Source organism: Haliotis asinina, chromosome 15, assembly GCF_037392515.1.
Source record: "Haliotis asinina isolate JCU_RB_2024 chromosome 15, JCU_Hal_asi_v2, whole genome shotgun sequence".
NCBI classification, from domain to species: domain Eukaryota; kingdom Metazoa; phylum Mollusca; class Gastropoda; order Lepetellida; family Haliotidae; genus Haliotis; species Haliotis asinina.
Window position 1 is genome coordinate 24,271,155 of NC_090294.1, and position 27,693 is coordinate 24,298,847.

The 27,693-nt window shown below is 37.8% G+C and overlaps 1 protein-coding gene across 1 annotated transcript; it reads right to left on the minus strand.

Annotated features, from left to right (window-relative positions):
* Positions 1-27,693, minus strand: LOC137264922 (fucolectin-4-like). Its single transcript, XM_067800275.1, has 4 exons — positions 27,618-27,693; positions 1,995-2,225; positions 711-941; positions 1-248 (listed from the first exon to the last, which is right to left on the minus strand). Exons 1-4 carry the CDS (start codon positions 27,691-27,693, stop codon positions 1-3), a joined length of 786 nt encoding a protein of 261 aa, XP_067656376.1.

Consider the following 27,693-nt stretch of genomic DNA (forward strand, 5'->3'; position numbering starts at 1 on the left):
TTAACACAAATCATGTCCATAGTAAAGCCAGTGTGACTCCGAGGAAACTGTATCTACTGGTCTTGGTCGAGTGATGATTTCACATTCCCAAGATACGGCGTTGTAGTTCACCCCAACACAAGTCTCAGCTAAAAAACATCGTTGAACACACGTTAACTTCGAGTCGACAGACACCAGGGTCATGTTCACTGAATTCAGACGTCTGTCAAGTATTACTGGACCGTTTGAAATTCTGCATGGAATAGTTTCTGAAACAACCAGACATTTTCATTACTATTTGATTTGAGTGTGTGAGTATGGTTTAACGCCACTTTTAGCAATGTTCCAGCAATAGCATGGCAGGAGACAACAGAAATGGGATTCACGTATTGTAACCACATGGAGAATCGAACCCGGGTCTTCGGCGTGACGAGCCAACGCTTTAATCAATCTCCGGCACCGACCCGTTTGATATTGGCTGTTTCATGGCATTGCCTGAGGTGGTGGGGTTTATTGAAGTAGGTCTTGATATTCAGAACATCGATAAAAGGTTTAAAGTCTGTTAGTGTAAATCTGAGGATAAAATCAAAATATGTCTGAACTGATATATAAATATCAGAATTAATTGATAATAATATCTATGGCAAATGCGAAACGGTTTTTCCGGGCTTGAATGTCGATGTATATTATTAATAATTTTCTCAAAGTGACACTTTGTATTTTGACCTCACCTGGTTGTTTTCCGTGTACTTCGACCTCACACAGTGTCAGAATATCGTGATATTGCGAAATCGTGGGCTTCCAAATCCGGACAAACCTCCCTGAGATTTCTGGCTCACACTGCAGGGTTTCTGTCAAACCAAACACACCAGGATAGTGTTTGCAGATATTTGCACGTGCCTTTGAACATCGTGACGGGTTTTCTTTGTAAACCTCTATAACAAAATCGTGCAGACGGTAGCCTGAAATAACAAACAATCTTCTATAGTATACCCAAAACGATCTGCTCGAGTTATTCCAAGTGAAAAAACATGGTCTGGCATCGCACTGCAACTCATGCAGTTTAGCAAAACCGGATTTGATAAACTATTAATGAAACAAAAATGAAAAATAATAAGAGAGAGAATAATCAGTCCCGATTATATAACTTAACATGAGTCTTTGACCATCCCCGATTTAAATAGTGTTGAGAATATTATCAAAGAATTAATTATATGATTATTAATTTGTGACGTGAAATACAAAATAAAATATGAATTCATTGCTTGTAACATTAAAATCATACTCTGGTTTTAAATCTGAAGAAAACCTGCAGTAGACATTACCTCAACATAAATATTTAATTCTGTCAGTGTAGCCAGAGTATATTGTCTCTAAGAACGTACATGGGTACCATACTTTCGGTGGGAAACACATCTGTGTGGGAAACATCTGCCACGATTCCCAGCGCCAGTACTAGTTTAGACCACTATAGATCATTAGTGACGATCCATGTTCTCAAATATCCTATGGAACTGAGTATCTATATTTCATTAAGCTTATAGGTATTCAGGAGGCCATGCATCAGACTAAACTAGTCAATAGCCGCAATACACTCTCGCAACTGTCGTAATCAGTGGTGTACAACCGCTGTAGTGTGAACGGTCAACCGAGACGCCTCGTCCAAGTCTGACCCTGACCGGAAATAGTCTTGGCGCCAATCACTTGGCGCTGGTTCATTCAAAGAACTACTGGCAGGCTTAGTCCCATTGTTTGTGCACCCTGACTCGGTAGTGGCTGGAATATTACTGAAACAAAGGGGACAACACCCTTCCCACAGACCCGTGAAGAATTGGTCTTCAGTAACCCATGCTTATCGTAAGAGGACAGTCAGGCTTGCCGAATTGATTGACACATGTTATCGTATCCAAATTTGCTTTGATCGATGCTCATGCTGTTGATCACTGGATTGTCTGGTCAGCCGCCATATTGCTGGGATATTGGTGATATCTATGAAAACATTTATTCAAACTTACCGTAATCGATTCTGTTGTAAATGGTAACGTTATGAACTTCGTACTGTCCAAGAAGATCTACAACGAACCATGGGGATAGATCATGATACTCAGTGCCAGTACAGCCGCCCCAACTTGTCGCACGGTTACCATCAACAGCGTTGTCACCAATGGTTGAAACGTCTCTATTGATGACAGTGCTCATCCAAACTGGTTTGTTCAACGCAAGGTTGGATTCACAGGATACATATGCTGGAAATGAATTATCAAACGACAGTAAATTATTAAAAGATATGGTTATTACGAGTTAGAACGAACCAGTTATTTAATTATAATAGTAAATTAATGATAACAATCACATTTATAAGGGGCTGAATTCCACATCACGGATGGGAGTGCTCAAAGATAACAATCTGATTATTGTTTCATTGTTATCCCGGGTAACCCAAGCCACCTGTAAGGCGCTGGGTTAATAGTCACATGTCTTATCCCACCTGGTACCCATTTCAGGCGGAATTCATTTGGGAAACACACTTGCATAAGGAAAGAACGCATGTATCAAATGTCGTTGTGGAATAGGACTGAAGTCCTAGAAACTGTTGGGAGTCAAGCTGCTAAACATTGTCACCCGTCCAAGAACTCTCTGCGCACAACATTGCTTGACTTCAACTGATTTGTGACCAAAGCTGTATGCGCAGGACCACACACTACCATAGCAACCCCACTACCCGTGTTCATTGTAACCTGGGCCGGTGGGGGTAGTCTAGTATTGTAAAAGCCTTCGCTCGTCACACCGAAGACACCGATGTGTGTAACCCATTTCTGGAGTCCCCCGCCGTGATATTGGAATATTACAAAAAGTGGAGTAAAACTAAACTCACTCACTATAAACGTAAACGAATTTCGGCTAACATCAATAACCAATATCATGGCTCTTAAATCAGTTCGTTATATCCGTCGATTTTCACTGTACATGTATAGGAAATTAATTGTTACTCATACCTGTAGTCAGTCGCAATATACTCTTAGTTTCCCTTAATCTTCAGCAATAAATCACTGCTGACAAATGCACCACATTGCAAACTTTAAATCATTCGACACCCACGTCTTCACGGCGTGATATGAAGCAATATATGTTTCCTCCAAGTTCACTCAAATCCTATCGCGTCGTATCCCGTGAACCGCGTAGATCGTAACCCGTGAAGAAGTGGGTCTTCACTAACCCATGCTTGTCATTGACTGTATCGGACGTTGTCCGTGACGTTGACCTATGCGTTCCATTCTTGATTTTGGACTCTTTCCAATTCAATATTTTGCTGTCTTGCATATTTCTGGATTATTACGTGACCCATAACGTCACAAACATGCTCTGTGTGATTTATACTTGGACTCCTGACGGGACAGGCGGAGTTGCTTCCGCCTCCTTGACAAGAAATGAACCAACGGCACGTGTACTGTGTGATCAGGTACTGTCGTCCATGGGGTTCAGATAATGGTAAACAAAACGGGTTACAATAATCTCCCAGATGTCAGAGATATACCGTTGTTAATTTGCCTTTTGTCTGATATTCCCAAAGGACAAATTTACCATCATGTGAGAGGCACACCACGTCAGTGACTCCCCACATAAACGACATTTGCTCTAATATATTCCGTTCTGTATATGAAGTGTTTCTGCGGTGCCAAACACAAAGTAAGCAATCAGCCAGGAACAACAGAAATCGACTTTCGTCCGTTGCTAGTGGTTTCAAATTCCATATTGACGTCGATCTTCAACCCAGGCTAGTTGTCCAGCTTTTCGCCCTCTTCATAACAAAGGACATCTGATAGGTCGCCTGGCTCGCTCTACCCGCTCGATTTTAAGCGATTTCGGAGAAACGGCGACGTGGAACATTAATTTTAACTCGCCCCTGGTATTTTCGGATGAAATCTTGAGATTCTAATGAAGGATGTGTCCTCAGTAGGTGTTGTGAGTCATGACGATCTCAAAGTCACCCGTTACAATCCAGATTAGAATTAATCTTCAGTAACCCATGCTTGTCGTAAGAGCGGATTCGTGGAATCGGGAGGTACAGCAAACATGCTGTTGGTCCCTGGGTTGTCTGATCATTATCCGATGATTTACAGACAGCCGCCTTATGGCTGAAATACTGCCCGGTGCGGCGTAAATATAGACTTACTCACCCATTCTATTGACAGTCCTGAATAGTATTAGTTTGCCGATGTTTAGCCAATTTGCTGAAAGTCGGTGGGTGACAACCAACAACTCTTTCAGTAACTGTCAGTAGCATGTCCGCGTTTCACACATTAATAGTTAGTCCTTGAGCAGTTACTTTTTGCATTTGAGAAGGATCTATTTTTACTTGGCAAAAATGAACTGAACTGATTTTTCAGGTTATTGAGTTGTAAGATCAATTTACTGAAACCTGACAATTGGTGAAAGGCACCTAAATTCAGTGTGTGGTTCACCTGAACTAACAAAATTATGATAATGAAATAAAAATGGAGACTAAAAGACGCTGCGTCCACACACTGGAGTAATCATTTGAAATACAATACAGCTGATTTGCTAACCCTTGCTTGTCTAAAACTTGCTTTCTGTCTCCCATTCTTCACAGACTCACCGGGCGGTAGGGTAGTCGAGTAGTAAAGCGTTCGCTCGTCACGCCGAAGACCCGGTTTCCATTCCCCACATGGGTACAATGAGTGAATCCTATTTTTCGTACCCCCAAATGCGATATTGCTGGAATATGGCTAAAACCTAACTCACTCACTCACAAACTCACACACATAATGCCCGACCATTCACACGCACTAACATAAACACTCAAAATATTTCTACAAACACCAAAACGGTTACTAGATATGAAGAATTATTAAAAACATCACTGAAAACAAATCAGCCTCAGTATCACATGCAAATTGATTCCAATAAATACTGACACTGTTGGTATCTTGATAGAAAGAAACTTGTTGACATCACCGTTTATCTTACCCCACACATAAATGTCGCTTTCTGATTGGCTAAGCGCTATTCTTCTATTTTCAATGTACTCCGCTTACAGACGATGCATTATTATTTTGAATGTGCACGGCTGGGAATTCCGAACTCTTCTGGAGCTTCATGGTAGTACTTTTTAATCTCGAATAACATAGAATCAGGCATCAAGCTCGAAAATTACCGATGTTTTGCGATTGAAACATCGATGGAAGGGAGATAACTCTAAATCTGTTTACCGTCTGTCGTCTGCAAAATGGCGATTCGCCTCGCATTCAACGGTAGTGCTTCAAAGAGTTCAAAATTAAAATTCAGGTGTTCGGTAAGATAAATACGTTGTTCACCGGTCCCTCGAGGTCCATGGGCTCATGTAACCTCGAGGTTTGTTAATGCCCCTGCGGACTCGGGGAACATAATGAGTGAGTGAGTTAATATTTTAACGTCACATTGGAAATATCTCAGCCATATCGTGACGAGAACATTTAATAATAAAATGAAGTATATGTCTACTATAAAAAACTGCCAGCAAAGGACAGTAAAAAAACTAGAATATCACAAATGGAATTAAAACTAGTGTGGGAAGTTATCACTATTCGGACAATACAATATAAAATCAGGCTATAAATTGCCAACAACTGGAGGTAGATCACCACATTAGGGCTTGGGGAACATAAGCAAACCTCGAGGGTACATGAGCCCATGACCCCCTCGCGACCAGTGAACAACTTATAACGTAGGCATTATATTTAGTTTCAGTTCATGGGCCCCTTTCACAAAGCAACCTTTAGTAAGGTTAACCTTAACTCCCATTCTTTAAGAATTGCACTATGGTTACCTTAGACTTAGGTAACTTTAGGGCAATGTTAAAGAATGGGAGTTAAGGTTAACTTTAGTAGAGGTTGCTTTGTGAAAGGAGCCCCAGATCTGTAGTGGTAGGCTAAAATGCTTCTCCTGCATGTAGATTTGGGAATCTAGTTATAAACAGATCCCTATTGATCTGTCCACCATGGTCATATGACCAGAGATGTCACACTGTCCAAACCCATTTGGAAACGTGTCGGGTTTGATCCATATTGATCTGTTGGTGGCTAACCTACTTCACGGGCATATCACTGTCCTCGGACATTTGTGATGCCAAGAAATTCATTCCCATGGAGTAGCATGTCAGTCTCGACCCATATCAATCCGTCCATGGCGGGTGCACATGCGGGTGCACATATGAAAAACCTGTCGACGAAGGACAGTAAAACAACTAAAATATGTTAGAATATAGTCAGAATTTAAAACTAGCATGGGAAGATAGAACTAATAGTACTATTTGGACAGTACAATACAAAACCTGGCTATAGATCGCCAACAACTTAAGGTAGATTACCATACAATGGACCATGGGAACTCACAATACTTTTGCTACCTACGTGGACTCTAGCTGGATTTACATCATACCTCCAATTGCTATAGATTATAAGAAGTGTTAGCCAAATTATAACAACAAGAATACTACGTTTAAAAAACCTGGTAAGTTTAAATTTATTTGAAAGTTATTTGGGAGGCATACCACTGTCCCCAGGTACTTGAAATGTCACAATTTATTTAAACCCATTGAGTGTCACGCAGGGTTCGATTCCTATTGATCAGTTAGGGACTGCGTTACCCACTGGGCATGTCATCTACCGTGGGCAACCAATCGAAAATGCCTGAGGAATATCCACAAATAACTTCAATCTGGTTTCCTACCTTCACCCTTCAAGTCAGTTGTTATGTACACCTAAAGCTAATATTAGGGTTGCTGCGGGTAACCCGGATACCCTTGGACCCGTATCAATACGCGGACCCGTTATACTCATGTGACGAATATATTTCACAATGTAATATGTTATTATTTCATGGTTAAAAGGTTGCATTGTTTTTGAAGATTTAGACATGATTTTCAGTCACGTGTCTAACATACTACATGGTTAAGATTAGAAAAACTCGAAATTTTAGCCCCCGAGCTGAAGAATATGTTGCCATTTCTTGATATTCTTGAAATTTGATGTCAGGAATTAACATAACGGGTATCCGGGTAGGGTAGGGTAATAAGGGATAGGGTACCAGGGTTTAAACATTAGACCCTTCCCAGTCCTTATAGCTATGTTGCATGACATGGCGAATCCTTCGTTTGCTTTTGCGACACATGCCATGATCTCTGATATATGACCCAGAAAACTGACGATATGATACGTATCGCGATATCTTGGAACAATACGATTCGATTCGAGGCACATCACGACATGCTATCTGTCGTTACTTCCTTTAAACACGTATATTTTCATATCAAGTAACAGTGTAGATTTTGAAATAACAAGCATTTTCTAGTGAAACTTGACAATATTAAGCTCAACGATACGTATCACGATACGAAAAAAGTATCGATATATTTACCGTCCGATAAAGTATCAAGATTGTCGATACTACACTATATCGTCACAGCTCTATTCACACAAAATTATTAACAGACAATCGTTCACTGCTAACAAAACCCTAATGTTGCCCTAGTTTGCACGTCCAGACTCCACCCCAAACACACCTCAAATCATAAGAACATGCATTGATCTTGACATTGCGTTACATTTTACCAATTTGCACACATACATATCCCTAACCATAATCATTTCTACCCATGGCAAAAATCGTAGACAAACCTCACTGTTTTTTAACCATCAAAATAATCTAAAATAAAAGACAATAACCGTACATTTCCACCACAAATTATGGACACCATAATTTTGAATGCAGTATTTAATTCCGAAATTGATTTAAAGAAATTAAACAGCAAATGACCCCAAACGTTCCGTAGGTATCAAGTGAAACATAAGTTATTGAAAAATGAAAGTGATCAGTTACTTTAGCATCCAGTACAGTACTTGCCAGTTGATCATCCGCCTGCAGGCGTTAAAATCTACAAGCCCTGAATGGAATCGGCAGGCCCATTTTGCTAAAGTCAAACCAATACAAACGTGACGGACTACGCTGCACACAGTTCTAGGCTGTATCTAAAAATCTGTTAGCGAATCCTTTATTGGTTAAAGACTGGTGTGGACATTCCCGCTTGAAATTGAATAAATAAATAAATAAATAAATAAATAAATAAATAAATAAATAAATAAATAAATAAATAAATAAATAAATAAATAAATAAATAAATAAATAAATAAAAAAATAAATAAATAAAAGTAAGTTATCGTAACAAGATGGATCATGAATGATTCGCGACCGTAATGAAAAACATAGTGAGAAAGATTCGAGTTGAAAAAAGGAAGAGTGTTGGATAATTTACTGAAGGCTACAAGGGCCTGCAAATATTTGAAACTGCCGGCTCGATACAATAACAACCGGTGCTGGGCCTCCGGAGCGGCGACCATTTCGAACGCTGATCACATATGATAGAAAACATTGCTCATGCGAATCCAACATTAAGAGAAGTTGGCAGTTACTTACCGACAAAATCTAGAAACCAAAAGAACACTTGTATCGTAATCATCGTATAAACACTTATGACCAACCCCTTCGTGCTGATCTGTATCAACAATTATGCTTGCTTGCCGCACTGAAATCGGAGCCTTTGTTTATCTGGTTTCCACGGTTGCCTCTTGGGACTATTCCAAATCATCGATCATTTCAAGTGGTACTATACGTCCTCAATGATCAACCCACTTTTATTTTCATCATTTGTTTGATGATGTGCGTCTTTATTGATCAAACAAACATTTATGTACATAGTTGTGTGCAGATAATGTACAGTTTGAGTGACCATGTTTGTCTTTAGAGGCGAAAGGCGTAATCGGTTGGTCAGACTTGATGGGTGAATGAGAGTAGTTTTACGCCGTACTGAGCAATATTCCAGCTATATGGCGGCGGTTGTGTAAATAATCGATTCTGGACCAGACAAAGCAGTGATGAACAACATGAGCATCCATCTGCGCAATTGCGAACCGATGACATGTGTCAATCATGTCAGCGAATCTGACCACCCGATCCCGTTAGTCGACTCTTATGACATGGGATACTGGAAGCCAGTGTTCGAACTCGGACCTTCATGGGTCTCTTCATGTAACGTTATGGCGCATCTTGTTTAATACAAACTCACGATGTTATTTCATTTGTATTAAACTGTCTGGCAAAGTACAGATTCAAGTATTTTTGTTGTGTTGAGTCTCATTCGGGATTCGAACCCACAACCTAACAGTCAGGCAGCTAATCACGGCCTAACACTGTAAACAGTAAATCGGCTGAGTGGAACGTGTTACATCTGGCCACTATCTCATGGCATTATTTATCCATAATTTGTAAATATTACTGAAAAATGAAATTGTGTATGTCAGTCCTGGGTATGATGGCACACACGGTTTCATAACACAACTGGAACCGATGTATTATTACATCCAATTAAATTCAGAACTATACATAAGTTTGAAGGTTAATTAGCTGTTAGACAGATCCGAACGTCTTACCACTAACATCTGGACCAAGTGCATCTTTCTTTCTTTAACCAGGTATAATAAATTCACCACATACTCAGACATAGCTTACAATTTCAAACTTTGTAAAAGATATTTGTTTCAGGCAATTATTCTATCGTTTAATAAACGGCTTGGGCGCACATTACAACCGAAGCATATATGATCGTAAATTAATTTGAAGGACAATTAGGTAGAAATCAAAATTGTGTGTCAATACCACTTCGATTTGTCATTCGTAGACTCAACACTCCTCGTGCAGGACCTACCCGAGTTGGACGGTCATTTATACGTATCATGTAAAGGCAGTTATATGTAGGGGAATGATCGCGGCTCCTTGTGGCACAGACGAGTTGAGCACCTGTCGTGCTCAAAGAAGAAACACAGATAGAGGTGATAACAAGTGCTGTCAGTATTGTGTCCCGAGCGTCCAGCGATCCAAAGATTTCCAGAGTCTAGGATACCCCCAACCAGTGATGACAGCCTACACTATAACCGATCCACTGCCAAATGTGTTATGAGGTCTCAGGTAGACATTGCCTTGAGGTCGACGTCATTAGATACAACGGTCGCCCATGGAGACAAGTCTAATCGCCAGGGCCTAGATTTTCGAAGCTCTCTTACCACTAAGAAGATCGTAAATGCCATGCATTAACATTACTCTACGACAATCTTAGAGCTGAGAGAGCTTCGAAAATATAGACCCTGGACCATGACTCGTACCCTGGTAGGTTGCCAGTATGAAAGGATGAGAAGTCATGTTGTATAACGAATGACTAGGGTTAACTGTTTCATCATCCTTGAAAGAAAGCAATAGTCCCAATGTATTAGAAGTTGTTCCAGCAGTGGTCGTGTCATGGTGTCTTTCAGAATATCTTATACAACAGAACTACGATAACACCATCTTTGATGTAGCCAAAGAAACCGACAATAGGATGAAAGAATGTCCTTGGTTTGTTGTTGGTTTGTTTAACACTTCACTCAGCAGTATATTATAATTAGCTATATGATGGAAATAGTTTTGATTGTCAATGGAAGCATTCACGGTTACAGATCTTGTCGATACTAATTGCAAAGACATAGATTCATAGTTTGGACCCTAAAGAAAACCTTGATAGAAACTATTGTACATTATCGATCCTCATTCAGATCATGATTACTGCCACTATGTACACGGCCTTAAAGGCATGTTCCGCAACCTTTGGTAATCACTTATTGAATCAAATTATTGGGTGCTTCATGTTTTAAATATGTTGCAGTACTCTCTCGTGTTTGTTCCCAGTCAGCTTTACTGGTTCACGAAACGCATTATGTGAATGTATAAACATGAGAGTTCATCAAGAACTAGTCAAAAGAGATGTATAGTCAGACGCCTGTGTTATGAGACATTACTAGAGACACAAGACTAATTTATAGCATGCTCTTTCTCCTTCTCAGTCTGTATATATTTACTCATGCGTACGTTAGTAAGTTGGTTGCTGCCGAATAGACAATGGTTGTCATAAATAAAACTGTCACCACGGTTCCAAAATGTAAGGTTTTAAGACGTGTCCATGAATTGTGAAAGTGAAAACATTTATTGTTTTCGTTCTTCTTTTCTTTCCAATCCCGATTGTGAACAAAATTCGGATTCGTGGTTCCATTCCCCAATACATTTCTAGTTTCATGTTGCCAAGCTTTACATGTAAACATGTAAACAGCTAAACATATTGTGTTCATTGCTACACATGCAGTATACATATTTTACTACGTCAAATGGGAATGACATGTCGGTGCTGCTTTTCAATCAGTGTATATATACACATATACATACAACACACTTACTATACTGAATATTGCCAGTGCGACGTTGACTTTTAACTCCTGCTAAGACAATTTTCGTAGTTTTTAAATTTGGTTTTTGGTGTTTCTTTGTGAATTAGGACATATTGTATTTTGAGCAAAAGTGTATGGTTTGTTGTCTAACGCCCCACTCAGGCGTATTCCAATGTATCCACTCGCAATGAAGTGATCAACAGCATGAGCACCGATCGACGCAATTGGGAATTCACGTTTTCTTGCTGTCATGAGATCTGTTTAGGTTGGGTTAAAAATGCAAAATACTTTAGAGGACGGTTGATAAAGACAAATACACGAGTCTGTCCATGGAAAACAATCGCCATATCTTAAATAAAGATAACAGATTTTGATTTTAAGGTAAACTATGTTAAACGTATGTGTCTGAATGTTGAAATAATACGCGTTGACTGATGGTGGTTCCGGGGTTTCACTTTCACAGTAAAATATTGTTGTTTGGGTTAAGTTCCACCCTGGATCCGAACCCGTCAGAGGCATTACCTTAGTAGAACAGATAACCTACTTAAAGTGTCCCTTGACAAATGTAAATTGGCACAGTTCTTAGTTCATGCATAAGAAGTACTATTAAATCCCAAATATACAAATGTCAAATATGACACTTTTTAAATGGCATCATTTATTCATAAATGTTATCAGACTTAAGAATCGTCGAAACAAAACGTTATTTCTTTGTTACACATACCAGGAATAAATGTTTGATAAATATCTGCCTCCGTCTGATTGACGAAAGATTATTTGTGAAATATATTCATTTTTGAAAAAGTCAACATGTCGGGAGTGAACGAAACAAATAATTTATATTTTACTGCTGTTGGATATTTCCTTTACTCAATACGTGAGGGTGAGTGAGTTTAGGTTTGATAAGAAATCACTTAAGCTGCAACCGAATTGTGTACAATTATCTTTGTCTAAAATTGTTTTGCTGGTGGCGAACACAGTTCATGGCGGTATCCCTCCATTATGCCTACTTCCAGTTTGATCACTTATGAAAACACACACACATCATGGAGCACCCGTACACTTAATAATCCGCATAGCTGATTGCTCACAGTTTGTCTACTTTTGAAATATATATAAGGGAAACTCCCAGGGCCTACTTATAATGATTAGGGGCCAAGTGAGATAACTCCTCTACTCGGATTAAAACTTTGTAAACTTATAGTACAGGTTGGATAAAATCCCTCCAACTTCCATACAAACTATTGACTGAATAACACGAATATATTTTGGAATATATTGCCCGGTAGAGCTGTTAACTCAGTTTCCCTGAATCAATTTAAAACCATGATGAACCTAACAGAAACTCATAATTACTCTCTTTAACTATAGAGGACAATACAATATAAAAATGGGCTACAGATTGCCAACAACTGAAGGTAGATCACCACTCTAGGGACCATGAGGACTTACGGTACATTTGCTTCCTGCATGGGCTATTAAGGTATCAGAGATTCATTGAGCTGTCAATGGCGGACCCTTCACAGTTTTACAACTTGTGCGGCCCAACATACACAACAATATACAACACAATAACTACTTAATTGACTTACTATGTAGTGTATATTATATATCGTGTAACCCAATGTATGTATATGCTTGAACTCTTCCACAACAATGATTTATGTAATTAGCTGAATAGATATTGTATGAACCCGGTGTTATTGTTTATAGATGTTGGCGAAACAGTCTATCTAAGGAGAGGAGAGAGCTAGCACTTAAAAGCCACTCGACTCGAACAAGTTGTGTATTGGACGGGTGGTCAAACTGGGAGTAGTCATTATGCAAATGTGTCAGTATTGTTCATATGTCAGTTTTAATAAGAAATTGATAATAGTCCATTTTCCGCTTCACGAGATCGCCCGATATTTTCGATGTTTTTCCATTGCGACCGTTGCCGATGACACGACAAAGGCCACAAAATGGCTTCCATACAGTAGGAGACAGCTTTTCTTCGTATTGATTTTTTACATCATGGATTTCCAGAAGAATTTTTAAGTGCCCGAACTGACACATTTTCTGAAAAAATATGTCACTTCCACACACTGGAAAGAAGTGCTTAATGCATTTGCAACTTGCTTGAGAGAACTGGATTTAGAAGAGGATCCTGACAGGACACTGGACGATCCTGAGAGAGATGTTACAACGAGTTTGCAGGAACCATGATGCCAATTCACAGATCTCTTTAAGCTTGCCGAGTATTCGGATGTTTTGACTCATCTTCCCTTATTTTGTACGTATGACATTTCCAATTATTTAAGGTACAACAGGACCGAATACGACCTCAAGAAATTGAAGGCGTACACAGGTCTTATAAAGACAATTTACCTCGATGGCCATGTCTCGGAAATGCTATACAATAATATCAGCGAGTCAAGCCACATCGGGGCAATCAGGACGAATGTTAAGCCAACACAGAAAGATCATACATATATCGGAGAGGAGGGGAGGGAAGTAAGTAAAGATATGCAAAACAAAACCTCTGTTCTTGATAACTATTTCACAGAGCTTATTTTAATGAGCTCTAACTTTAGTTTTTATTGCATGCATTTCCATTTGTTGTTCACAACTATAGGACCCAACAATGGGATAGCGAAACGGTGGTTGTAATAAAGAATCATAACTATGGGTTCAAATCGATTGTGTAATGAATAGAAATTTGCTACTTGTAAACATTACATATTTAAAGGGAGTCAGTTTGTTATTAAATATAGTGTAAAATATCAATAACAGCTTCGAGTAATTATTCAAGTGTTCATCTTCATTGATTTTCAAGAATCTGCAGACGCATATTGGCTCACTTGTTCACTGAAAGTTTTGTTTCATTTCTCTAATCTTAAACGTGCATGTTGAATAGATCATTTTGATGATAATAGCAATGATGGTGATATACCACTACATTTCTCCGTAAACCAAGTGGTGTTCGTATATTTTAAGAGATTCTTAATTGTGATGCATCTGTGGCCATGAATTAAAACTAACAATGAAGCAGAAAAGTATGCCACAAACTTTAACAGATTGTTGGACCTCTACCCCTCTGATGTCTAAAGCAAGACAGAGCAATATTAAGTTCATGTTTTACTGTGAGCATCCCTTCATATTCGAATAGTTTTATTATTCTAGAATGCGTGATGCGTTCACACAAATGTTATATTAACCAGTGCGATGGGTTCACACAAATATTATTTCTACCAGTGTGATGGGTTCACACAAATGTCATTTCTACCTGTGTGACGGGTTCACACAAATATTAATTCCTCACAAATATCATGGGTTCATACAAATCTTATTTCTACCAGTGTGACGGGTTCACACAAATATTAATTCATCACAAGTATGATGGGTTCACACAAATATTGTTTCTACCAGTGTGATGGGTTCACATAAATATTAATTCCTCACACGTTCATGCTGTGGTATGCATATTAACAAGGTGTATATTGTTCATGATGAAAGGGGATGGAATGAAGCTTCTGAATGGTTCTTTTAAGAGTAATCTTCTGACATCGGTTAGATTTCAGTCGAAAGCGAACAGATCGAAAGTCCTTATTCACTGCAGGTATTCGTGTAGTGCTTTACGTACCGCGTTCTGTTTTTTGTGTGTTAATATCCTTAGTATAAATGTTTTTAAATGTTATTCACAACAAGTTACTTTTATTCACCCAGTAATCTTATGCTTTGCTCATATGATAACGGAATCCTTATTCATTGCATGTTAATTTGATGATCCAGTATATTATTGTATTAATATCCTTCTTATAACTGTTGCATGTTTATGATAAGTAAATGCATTCAGTGCCAACAATAGTATTTTCAGTATTTGAATATAATCAAGTTTATAATTAACACGTCACAATTTAATTCTGGACCCATAAAAGTCCAGAAACTCTCCGCATTGTGACCACAAGCGACTTGACAAAAATAAACATGCAGCTGATATGAATATGTGCTAAGGATATAAAAAGAAAATGTTTTTCGAAAACTCAAAACTCGCTCGCCCATGATGCCCATGGGTGGGAATGTTTAGTTTCGTCCAGAATTAATGTTCTGGAAGTTATAAATGAATGAAAGTATGCTCATAAGTATCATGATACAAATTTCAGCTCGTTGTGACTTGACTTCGCAAAAGTGAGAGCGATTTTAAAAATCTCGCCCATGGGCGAAACAGAATTGCCCTTTGACGAGAATATTTACTTTTACTCAAAATACATCTTTTTTCCGTGTTTTGCAGTTTGTAAATGAATGGAAGTATATTTGTGAGTGTCAGGACACAAAATTCACTTCATTTTGACTTAATGCTGCTAATTTAGAGCGATTTAAATTAAAAATCATTTGCCCATGGACTGGAATGTTTCCTTTTACTTAAAATACATATTTGCCCATGTTTTGGAGGTTGTAAATGGATGAAAGTATGTACATAAGTATCATGACACGAAATTCAACTCATTTAATTTCGCTAATTTAGAGTGATTTTAATAAATCTCGCCCATTGGCGAAAAACATTTGGTCCATTGGCGGGAATATTTTCTTTTACTCAAAACACATCATTTCCCATGTTTGGGAGGTTGTAAATGCATGAGGTTATGTTTATAAGCATCTTAGCACAAATTTCAACCCATGTTGACTTAATTCCCCTTTAATTTTATTTATAAGACTGGAAAATGTACAAAAACAAAGAGTAGAAATGATAGAAAAGCAAAGATTTAATACTCGCATTAACTTCTCATCATCATAGTCATGCAACACAAGCCAATCAAGTGCTTCTACCACGAACTTATTTTTACGTTAAATGAAGAATACGTAAACAGTAGCTAATTGCCAAGACGTAATGTCATCAGTTTGGGGCAATGTGGTCTTTACAAAATGAAACGTGTACTGTCAGGGCACTGATAGAAAGAGAGTCTGATCATTCAAAAACATTTGTGTAATGTCAGTAACGTGTTGCTCCCCCTTGTGCGTCAATGAGGGCGATAATCCGGATTGGCATGTTGTTAATGAGGTTGTTGACATCTTGTAAGGCCACATCGTTATTGCCATAAACACGGCGAGCATGTGGCTGGCAAGTGTGTTCAAGGACATGTCGGTAGGTCCGCTGATTGACGTTCTCCTGTAGAAACAGTAACTCAGTTTTATCATTGTAGTGAATGCCTCCCCACACAAGAACAGATCCACCTCCACCCTGAATGAAATCCTCAACACAGTCATCCCTGAACCATTCTCCTTTTAGTCGACGTACTCGCACCCGTCGTCGATCCTGTTTAGCAAGTAGCAAGAAACGTGATTCGTTTGAATCACTAACAGTTTGACGGCTAAGTCGGACGTTAATAAGGTGACCCCATATGTCCCCCAGTGACGTTGAAGACAAACGGCGGTTGCGATGTACCAAACGGATGAGTGCAAGGCCATCACGTTTTCCGAGGGCGACCTGTGGATTTCCTTGGAGTTCTGACTGGTGTGTTCGATGGTTTCTTTATTATGTGAACAGTTCTTTTGCTTACGTTAAATTGCAGACTGATCATGCTATGTGTGCCCGACTCAATCCAATGATTTAATTCCTTATGTCAGTGAACGTTGACTTCGGCATTGTAGGGACATAAAGTTTCAACACCAAAAGGCACAGGCAGGGGATTTATGGTCTGACAACAGCATAGTTCATTTTCAGTGCGATTCGTGTGTATCGAAGCACGCACGGGTATCGCTGTAAAAAAGCACGTGCTTTACATGCTGTCGGGCTGACAAGTTGTATTTGAGTGCATGTTCGAGCTTACATGCATGTGAAAAAATTTGGAACATTTTTGGAACATGGACAGTTTTCGACTTTTTGCTGGGGGTACAACCATTATTGGCATGAGGATACTTGAACTCAAAATACATAGGTTAGTTTTTTTTGTTTTGGAGGTTGTAAATGAACTCCCTTGCTTTCTTTACCATTTGTACTAATTAATGTGTGCTTCGTCATGCTCCAACGCGCATAGGGACTTGGCACTTTCCCAGCGCAACTTCAGCCAGTTTATTGTATCAGTAGGAATTTTACAATGAATGAATGAATGGATAATAGTAAGAATTAAGAGCAAACATTATGTGAATGAATGAAAGAAATAAAGAAAAAGAACAAAGAAAGAAGTACATATGTGAATGAATGAAAGAATAAATGATACACCGCGGCCTTCCCTCCCAAAACATATTAAAGAACGCGAGTATCTCTAAAGTATCGCGAGAACACTTGTTAACATCAGCTGTCTTTGTAAAAAATCTACTTTGAGCCATTTTTGTTTACATTAATAATTAATTCAGATATCTTATTGCATGTGGGGAATGGAATGGACATTAACAAAATGTTAACAGACACTGTCAAACTGCGCTCAAAGATAAAGTGTAAACCTATCACAAAGCGTTCTAAAACAACTTCCCAGTTTTGTCAAATAATAAGATCAACAGGAAAGAAAGAAGTTATGGAACTATAACCCTCAAGCATCAATGGCGAATCAGAACAGATCGGCAATATGTCATATTTTTCACACACGTCAAATACACCCTAACATTTTATTTTAGATTATGAAACTATCACTATTACTTGCAAACACATTTCACCTGATAGTATATTGCCCTCATATGAATTACAAGTGTATGTGAAAGATGTTTTTGAAGACATAACTAGAACACTCAAACAATGGATCAGAACTGATCGGAAAAATGCCATATTTTTACACACCTCAATTACACCCCAACAATTTTAAAAGTCGTAAAACTGTCACTATAACTTGCAAATGCCTTTCAACTAAATATATGTTTTTCTTCTAAAAATTAAACGAATGCGTGAAAGAAGTTATTATCGGCACAAGTTATCTTGTCTATCTTCGCGGTGAATCGAGAATAGAAGCCAGTGAGCTATAACTTACCGACTTGAAACTTTACTACAAATCTACTGTCCTAATACGGACACTAATACCAATTATTTGACTTCAACTGAAGAGACAAAATAGTTACATGAAGATGTATGGAGAAAATGGAGACATATGGAGAATGGCAATGTCATAACTGAACAGACATCATTCCCTCTTCTGATGAAGACCGTGTGGCATTAGTTAAACAAAGAAACCCAGTCGACCATGCCTCACAATCCTCTTACTCCTTGAATATACAATTTGCCCGACTGGCAAAACGACCAGTGTCTGTACACAGTACATACTTCATTGTGGTCACTTTGACAAGGTGTGATCGGCATAGCTCATTATGGAAATCTCTTGTGTCTGAAGCTGGTCGTTGAGACGCTGAAGTCAAGTTCTTCTTTATTCTTTATTGTGGCCACTAAGATTGTCTGTAAATAATCGAGTCTGAAGACCTATTCTACCCCTGACCACCCGATCCCGTTAGTCGCCTCTTACGACAAGCATAGTCGCCTTTTATGGCAATCATGGGTTGCTGAAGGCCGATTCTAGCCCGGGACCTTCACGGGTCTGTTATATTCAGACAGGTTGCCACCTACATTACGCAGCAGCAGCAGTAGCAGTGGAAGTAGGCCAGACTACAGACCTCCTCCACAAACGTTCAGTGCACAGCTGGTATGACCGGTAGTTGTTTGATGTGGAAATGTTGGCAACGAGGGTAGTAGATGGGGTACAGCAAACTTTAAGTCTGGTCCACTATGTAGGATGGGCTAAGAAATATGACCAATGGGGCAGTGATAGCATCAAGGTCGTGTCTGTCTGGTTCCAGACGGTTTCGTTTTAGCTTCAATAGATAATATACAGGCGTATGCCTGCAGGAACTATTTCATTAATGACAAGAAAAGAAGATAGATGTTATGTGACTGTAGGAAGTCTGTGGCTTTTGTCGGGAGGTACAGCATGGAAGCAGTCTCTTCCATGTTAGACAGGAAGATGGCAAACAAAGCTTATCATGAATTATTAATGGTTGTACCAGACCACGTTTACATTCAGTTGACAAAAGAGTGATACGAGTATGTATTTTCTGTATATTTTTGTTATTAATTAAGTAATAATTATTATTGGGTCACAACATTTAGGGTTTTGAATATTAAATATGATGGGTCACATTTCGTTTTAATAGCTGGTCAACCCTTTTAGCATTCTGGTTTTCCGGAATTTATCTGCTCCTAGTTTTCAATGTTTACTTCCGGGAGACTTATTCGAGGGCATTCTGCAGTGTTGACGATGTTCGTTTGTGCCCGAACTTTCGGGAAATGACTTAGTTTATATGTAAATAGGCTGGTTGCCGTGTGGAGGGCGACACCCACACTCATTCACATCGCTGCCAACACTTGAAATCCCTGCAACGCCTGAATCTACATTATCTGCTGTCGCACCGATCGCTGTGTTGACATTCTGCCATAGTTGATTCTCTTTCACACCAAGACTTTGGTGAGTTTGCTTTATTGTATTTTGTGACCCACTGACTTACATTTTGTCTCTTTTGAATTGTATTTGTAATCTGCATTGTTATATTGACTTGTGACTTTGTATACCTTGCTCTCATTGCATAATAATAATTTTGTTTTGAACGTCTATGACTTGTCTTTGTTTTGATGGTTTACAGGGGATTTCTTGAATTGTTGTTACGGTAAAGTCTTAACCGTAACAAAATCTAATGTTGATGTGAAGATCAGGGACACTGAATGACTGTGCAGCCAGGTGGTTCTTTCGCTCTACCTCACACAGGGGTAGAGAAGTTTTTAAACAGATAATGCTTAAACAAAAGAGACTTGAATACTTGACATGGTCAAAGAGAAGAGTGTGTGATAAAAGATGTACCAAGTGCCAAGTTGTTGGACACAACCAACGCTCTTGTAAGCAGTGGAGACTTATCAATGGTTATAAGTGAATAGTTTTCAGCAGTTGTGACAACATTGGGATAACTATCATCAGCAGTTTCTGATTTTTTATGATCATTTCACTTGAGAGGTGTTGTTTTATCTTGAGTTTCTAGTTTGTACACGGATGTACAGATATGTAATTCTTTTGAAAAGATGTGTCACAAAATACCACTTTCAGTTCAGTGAAACTTACTGATTTAATACATGACCGGTCATGTGCTTTCATGACCATGTACAATGACCAGTCATTGATTTGGAATGAATGCCTTTGTGTTAGTGTTCAGTGACCTGATTTCTAACATGGCCAATCATATACTTTCATTGTATTGAGATGAATGCCGACGGTTTCGGTTTAGTTTCAATAGATTATTTACAGGCGTATGTCAGCAGGAACTATTTAACTGAAGGGTTTGATGCAGGTATTTGTGTAGAAAAAGTTAGATATATAAAATGACCAGTCATGTACTTTCATTAATTTGAGATGAATGCCGACGGTTTCGGTTTAGTTTCAATAGATTATTTACGGCGTATGTCCGCAGGAACTATTTAACTGAAGGGTTTGATGCAGGTATTTGTGTAGAAAAAGTTAGATATATAAAATGACCAGTCATGTACTTTCATTAATTTGAGATGAATGCCGACGGTTTCGGTTTAGTTTCAATAGATTATTTACGGCGTATGTCAGCAGGAACTATTTAACTGAAGGGTTTGATGCAGGTATTTGTGTAGAAAAAGTTAGATATATAAAATGACCAGTCATGTACTTTCATTAATTTGAGATGAATGCCGACGGTTTCGGTTTAGTTTCAATAGATTATTTACGGCGTATGTCCGCAGGAACTATTTAACTGAAGGGTTTGATGCAGGTATTTGTGTAGAAAAAGTTAGATATATAAAATGACCAGTCATGTACTTTCATTAATTTGAGATGAATGCCGACGGTTTCGGTTTAGTTTCAATAGATTATTTACGGCGTATGTCAGCAGGAACTATTTAACTGAAGGGTTTGATGCAGGTATTTGTGTAGAAAAAGTTAGATATATAAAATGACCAGTCATGTACTTTCATTAATTTGAGATGAATGCCGACGGTTTCGGTTTAGTTTCAATAGATTATTTACGGCGTATGTCCGCAGGAACTATTTAACTGAAGGGTTTGATGCAGGTATTTGTGTAGAAAAAGTTAGATTTATAAAATGACCAGTCATGTACTTTCATTATTTTGAGATGAATGCCGACGGTTTCGGTTTAGTTTCAATAGATTATTTACGGCGTATGTCAGCAGGAACTATTTAACTGAAGGGTTTGATGCAGGTATTTGTGTAGAAAAAGTTAGATATATAAAATGACCAGTCATGTACTTTCATTATTTTGAGATGAATGCCGACGGTTTCGGTTTAGTTTCAATAGACTATATACGGCGTATGTCCGCAGGAACTATTTAACTGAAGGGTTTGATGCAGGTATTTGTGTAGAAAAAGTTAGATATATAAAATGACCAGTCATGTACTTTCATTAATTTGAGATGAATGCCGACGGTTTCGGTTTAGTTTCAATAGATTATTTACGGCGTATGTCCGCAGGAACTATTTAACTGAAGGGTTTGATGCAGGTATTTGTGTAGAAAAAGTTAGATATATAAAATGACCAGTCATGTACTTTCATTAATTTGAGATGAATGCCGACGGTTTCGGTTTAGTTTCAATAGATTATTTACGGCGTATGTCAGCAGGAACTATTTAACTGAAGGGTTTGATGCAGGTATTTGTGTAGAAAAAGTTAGATATATAAAATGACCAGTCATGTACTTTCATTAATTTGAGATGAATGCCGACGGTTTCGGTTTAGTTTCAATAGATTATTTACGGCGTATGTCCGCAGGAACTATTTAACTGAAGGGTTTGATGCAGGTATTTGTGTAGAAAAAGTTAGATATATAAAATGACCAGTCATGTACTTTCATTAATTTGAGATGAATGCCGACGGTTTCGGTTTAGTTTCAATAGATTATTTACGGCGTATGTCAGCAGGAACTATTTAACTGAAGGGTTTGATGCAGGTATTTGTGTAGAAAAAGTTAGATATATAAAATGACCAGTCATGTACTTTCATTAATTTGAGATGAATGCCGACGGTTTCGGTTTAGTTTCAATAGATTATTTACGGCGTATGTCCGCAGGAACTATTTAACTGAAGGGTTTGATGCAGGTATTTGTGTAGAAAAAGTTAGATATATAAAATGACCAGTCATGTACTTTCATTAATTTGAGATGAATGCCGACGGTTTCGGTTTAGTTTCAATAGATTATTTACGGCGTATGTCAGCAGGAACTATTTAACTGAAGGGTTTGATGCAGGTATTTGTGTAGAAAAAGTTAGATATATAAAATGACCAGTCATGTACTTTCATTAATTTGAGATGAATGCCGACGGTTTCGGTTTAGTTTCAATAGATTATTTACGGCGTATGTCCGCAGGAACTATTTAACTGAAGGGTTTGATGCAGGTATTTGTGTAGAAAAAGTTAGATTTATAAAATGACCAGTCATGTACTTTCATTATTTTGAGATGAATGCCGACGGTTTCGGTTTAGTTTCAATAGATTATTTACGGCGTATGTCAGCAGGAACTATTTAACTGAAGGGTTTGATGCAGGTATTTGTGTAGAAAAAGTTAGATATATAAAATGACCAGTCATGTACTTTCATTATTTTGAGATGAATGCCGACGGTTTCGGTTTAGTTTCAATAGACTATATACGGCGTATGTCCGCAGGAACTATTTAACTGAAGGGTTTGATGCAGGTATTTGTGTAGAAAAAGTTAGATATATAAAATGACCAGTCATGTACTTTCATTAATTTGAGATGAATGCCGACGGTTTCGGTTTAGTTTCAATAGATTATTTACGGCGTATGTCCGCAGGAACTATTTAACTGAAGGGTTTGATGCAGGTATTTGTGTAGAAAAAGTTAGATATATAAAATGACCAGTCATGTACTTTCATTAATTTGAGATGAATGCCGACGGTTTCGGTTTAGTTTCAATAGATTATTTACGGCGTATGTCAGCAGGAACTATTTAACTGAAGGGTTTGATGCAGGTATTTGTGTAGAAAAAGTTAGATATATAAAATGACCAGTCATGTACTTTCATTAATTTGAGATGAATGCCGACGGTTTCGGTTTAGTTTCAATAGATTATTTACGGCGTATGTCCGCAGGAACTATTTAACTGAAGGGTTTGATGCAGGTATTTGTGTAGAAAAAGTTAGATATATAAAATGACCAGTCATGTACTTTCATTAATTTGAGATGAATGCCGACGGTTTCGGTTTAGTTTCAATAGATTATTTACGGCGTATGTCAGCAGGAACTATTTAACTGAAGGGTTTGATGCAGGTATTTGTGTAGAAAAAGTTAGATATATAAAATGACCAGTCATGTACTTTCATTAATTTGAGATGAATGCCGACGGTTTCGGTTTAGTTTCAATAGATTATTTACGGCGTATGTCAGCAGGAACTATTTAACTGAAGGGTTTGATGCAGGTATTTGTGTAGAAAAAGTTAGATATATAAAATGACCAGTCATGTACTTTCATTAATTTGAGATGAATGCCGACGGTTTCGGTTTAGTTTCAATAGATTATTTACGGCGTATGTCAGCAGGAACTATTTAACTGAAGGGTTTGATGCAGGTATTTGTGTAGAAAAAGTTAGATATATAAAATGACCAGTCATGTACTTTCATTAATTTGAGATGAATGCCGACGGTTTCGGTTTAGTTTCAATAGATTATTTACGGCGTATGTCCGCAGGAACTATTTAACTGAAGGGTTTGATGCAGGTATTTGTGTAGAAAAAGTTAGATTTATAAAATGACCAGTCATGTACTTTCATTATTTTGAGATGAATGCCGACGGTTTCCGTTTAGTTTCAATAGATTATTTACGGCGTATGTCAGCAGGAACTATTTAACTGAAGGGTTTGATGCAGGTATTTGTGTAGAAAAAGTTAGATATATAAAATGACCAGTCATGTACTTTCATTATTTTGAGATGAATGCCGACGGTTTCGGTTTAGTTTCAATAGATTATTTACGGCGTATGTCCGCAGGAACTATTTAACTGAAGGGTTTGATGCAGGTATTTGTGTAGAAAAAGTTAGATATATAAAATGACCAGTCATGTACTTTCATTAATTTGAGATGAATGCCGACGGTTTCGGTTTAGTTTCAATAGATTATTTACGGCGTATGTCCGCAGGAACTATTTAACTGAAGGGTTTGATGCAGGTATTTGTGTAGAAAAAGTTAGATATATAAAATGACCAGTCATGTACTTTCATTAATTTGAGATGAATGCCGACGGTTTCGGTTTAGTTTCAATAGATTATTTACGGCGTATGTCAGCAGGAACTATTTAACTGAAGGGTTTGATGCAGGTATTTGTGTAGAAAAAGTTAGATATATAAAATGACCAGTCATGTACTTTCATTAATTTGAGATGAATGCCGACGGTTTCGGTTTAGTTTCAATAGATTATTTACGGCGTATGTCCGCAGGAACTATTTAACTGAAGGGTTTGATGCAGGTATTTGTGTAGAAAAAGTTAGATATATAAAATGACCAGTCATGTACTTTCATTAATTTGAGATGAATGCCGACGGTTTCGGTTTAGTTTCAATAGATTATTTACGGCGTATGTCAGCAGGAACTATTTAACTGAAGGGTTTGATGCAGGTATTTGTGTAGAAAAAGTTAGATATATAAAATGACCAGTCATGTACTTTCATTAATTTGAGATGAATGCCGACGGTTTCGGTTTAGTTTCAATAGATTATTTACGGCGTATGTCAGCAGGAACTATTTAACTGAAGGGTTTGATGCAGGTATTTGTGTAGAAAAAGTTAGATATATAAAATGACCAGTCATGTACTTTCATTAATTTGAGATGAATGCCGACGGTTTCGGTTTAGTTTCAATAGATTATTTACGGCGTATGTCAGCAGGAACTATTTAACTGAAGGGTTTGATGCAGGTATTTGTATCGGAAACGTTAGAATTAATAATATGTCACCTTTACTGGTATGGTTTGGACTCTCAGGATTTAGATTTATTATTTAAAATTCCGCACATTTAAAATGTAATTCATTTTTTTCTGTAAAACGTGGGTGAGACCTTGTCCGAACATTGATAGATGGTAATTGATTTATACATCGATGCATGTGCAAGACGTCAGCTGCGCCGTAGTTTATATGACATAAACTAGACGGGTTTATAGTCGGCTAGTGTTCCTTATTTATCACCAAAAGATACACCATAGCTACTTCAATGCAACTGTAAAGTAATGACATTTGTTTTGAGTGTAGAACATTAAAATACAAAGTACAATATATCTGCAAATCTCGTGCAGTTTTGCATTAATGAGAGCATATTTGCTTGTCAAATAAGAGTTTACTGAGAAAATGCTCTCATATTGTCTTATCTTTAAAGGAATCATTCAATGTCCGGATCCGTTGCACATGTCTTTAACATGGCCGAAACGCCGTAAAATAACAACTGATATAGACCTGCCACCCCTTCATCCAGAAATGGAGCTGCCCGAACGAACGGAAACACGGCAAGTACAAGGTGGTTTGACTTGTCCTCCTCCAATGTTTTTCTTCTTTCCTTTTTTTCTAATTAAATACTTTTAAAATTATGACAATGTTTTGAAAGTAGAAACAGATTTCTTTACTCATGAAGCTTCCTCCAATACTCACAAAGCTTCCTCCAATGTTTTTCAAAACACGCGAAGAAGCCACTTATATAAAGTTCAAAACAAGCGAAGAAGATTATAATAATGTTTTGAAAAGATATCTCTCTACTCTCGACATGGTTTGTGCTTCCCAGCACCGCATCTATAGCTTTGGCGATACTCCCCTAACAAAATCCCGGCAAAATCGAAATTTACGTTTTAGCCTTTCCGGTGCGACTCTGTTCTCGTGTTGTATGGCCTGTTTGTATTTTGTGTATTGTCCATTATATGGACATTAAATGCTAGGTTTAAATCTGACTGATATTCTTCTACTGACAGGTTTATAATATACATCTATTCGTTATCGATGTTTAATGAGTTACGTAAGAATATGGATAATTATTGCCGACATGACGGTATACTAGTATATTAACACACTCTCACATAAACTGTTTTCATCAATGATTTGTTTTATTTTTTTTCAATGACCTTTGATAATGAGGATAAACTGAAACATTTCCGTTGTGTTTTCATTAAACGTAGAAAGAATTTTCTTAAGTGCCAGGATAGTTATATTGACATTGACATATGCTGTTATGCAAACTCAAACTACTAAATTCTTAAATTAAGTTAGCTCGCCTTTGTGTCAAACTGTTTCGTCATTGAGGACTGCCATTTCTACCAGTGTTTTGAGTAAAGGTAAATGTTCTCGCAAATAAGCCTTATTCTCATACCCTCAAAGTATCTGCCTACTGAAAGAGTCTTATATTAATGATGAAAGTAAAGATATTGCTAAACATGCTAAGGAGGGTAATCTCTCTATAATTATTCATACTATCTATCACATATATACTATATCACATATATACTATATATCACTCTGACAACCTATTTTTATAAATCGCTCTAGATTAGCTGAATTAAGTCAAAATGAGTAGAATTTTGTGTCATGATACTTATGAATAGATCCTGATTTATTCACAACCCCCAAAACAAGAAAAATATGTATTTGGAGTAAACAGAAATATACTCACCCATGGCCTAAACGTTTTTCACCTATAGGCGAGATATTTCAAAATCGCTCTAAATTAGAGGTATAAAGTCAACATAAGTTGAATTTCGTGTCATGATACTTATAAATATACGTACCCTCATTCATTTACAACGTCCAAAGCCTGTATTTGGAGTAACAGTAAATATTCTTGCACATGTGTCAACATGTTTTCGCCCACGAGCGAGACACATTTAAATCGCTCTAAATCAAGCCATAAATGAGTTGAAATTGGTGCCAAGGTACGCATAAAGGTACCTTCATTCATTTGCTACCTCCAAAACATGGAAAACGAAGCATTGGGAGTAAAAGGAAATATTCTCGTCCATGGGCCAAGTGTTTTTCGCCCATGTGCGAGATTTGTTTTAATTCGCTCTAAATTAACTGAATTAAGTGAAAATGAGTTGAATTTTCTGCCAAGATACTCATACATGTAGTTTCTTTCATTTCCCAACTCCAAAACATAGAAAATGTTGTGTTTTGAGTGAAAGGAAATATTCTTGCCAATGGGCCAAATGTTTTTCGCCCATGGCTGGGATTTATAAAATTCGCTCTAAATTAGCCGAATTAAGTCAAAATGAGTTGACATTTGTGTAATGATACTTATGAACATACTTCCATTTATTTACAGCCTCCAGAACATTAATTCTGGACGAAACTAAACATTCCCACCAATGGGCATGCCCATGGGACCCTGTTCCCTGCTCCCTGTTCCCTGTTCCCTGTTCAGTCGCATGGGCATGCCCAT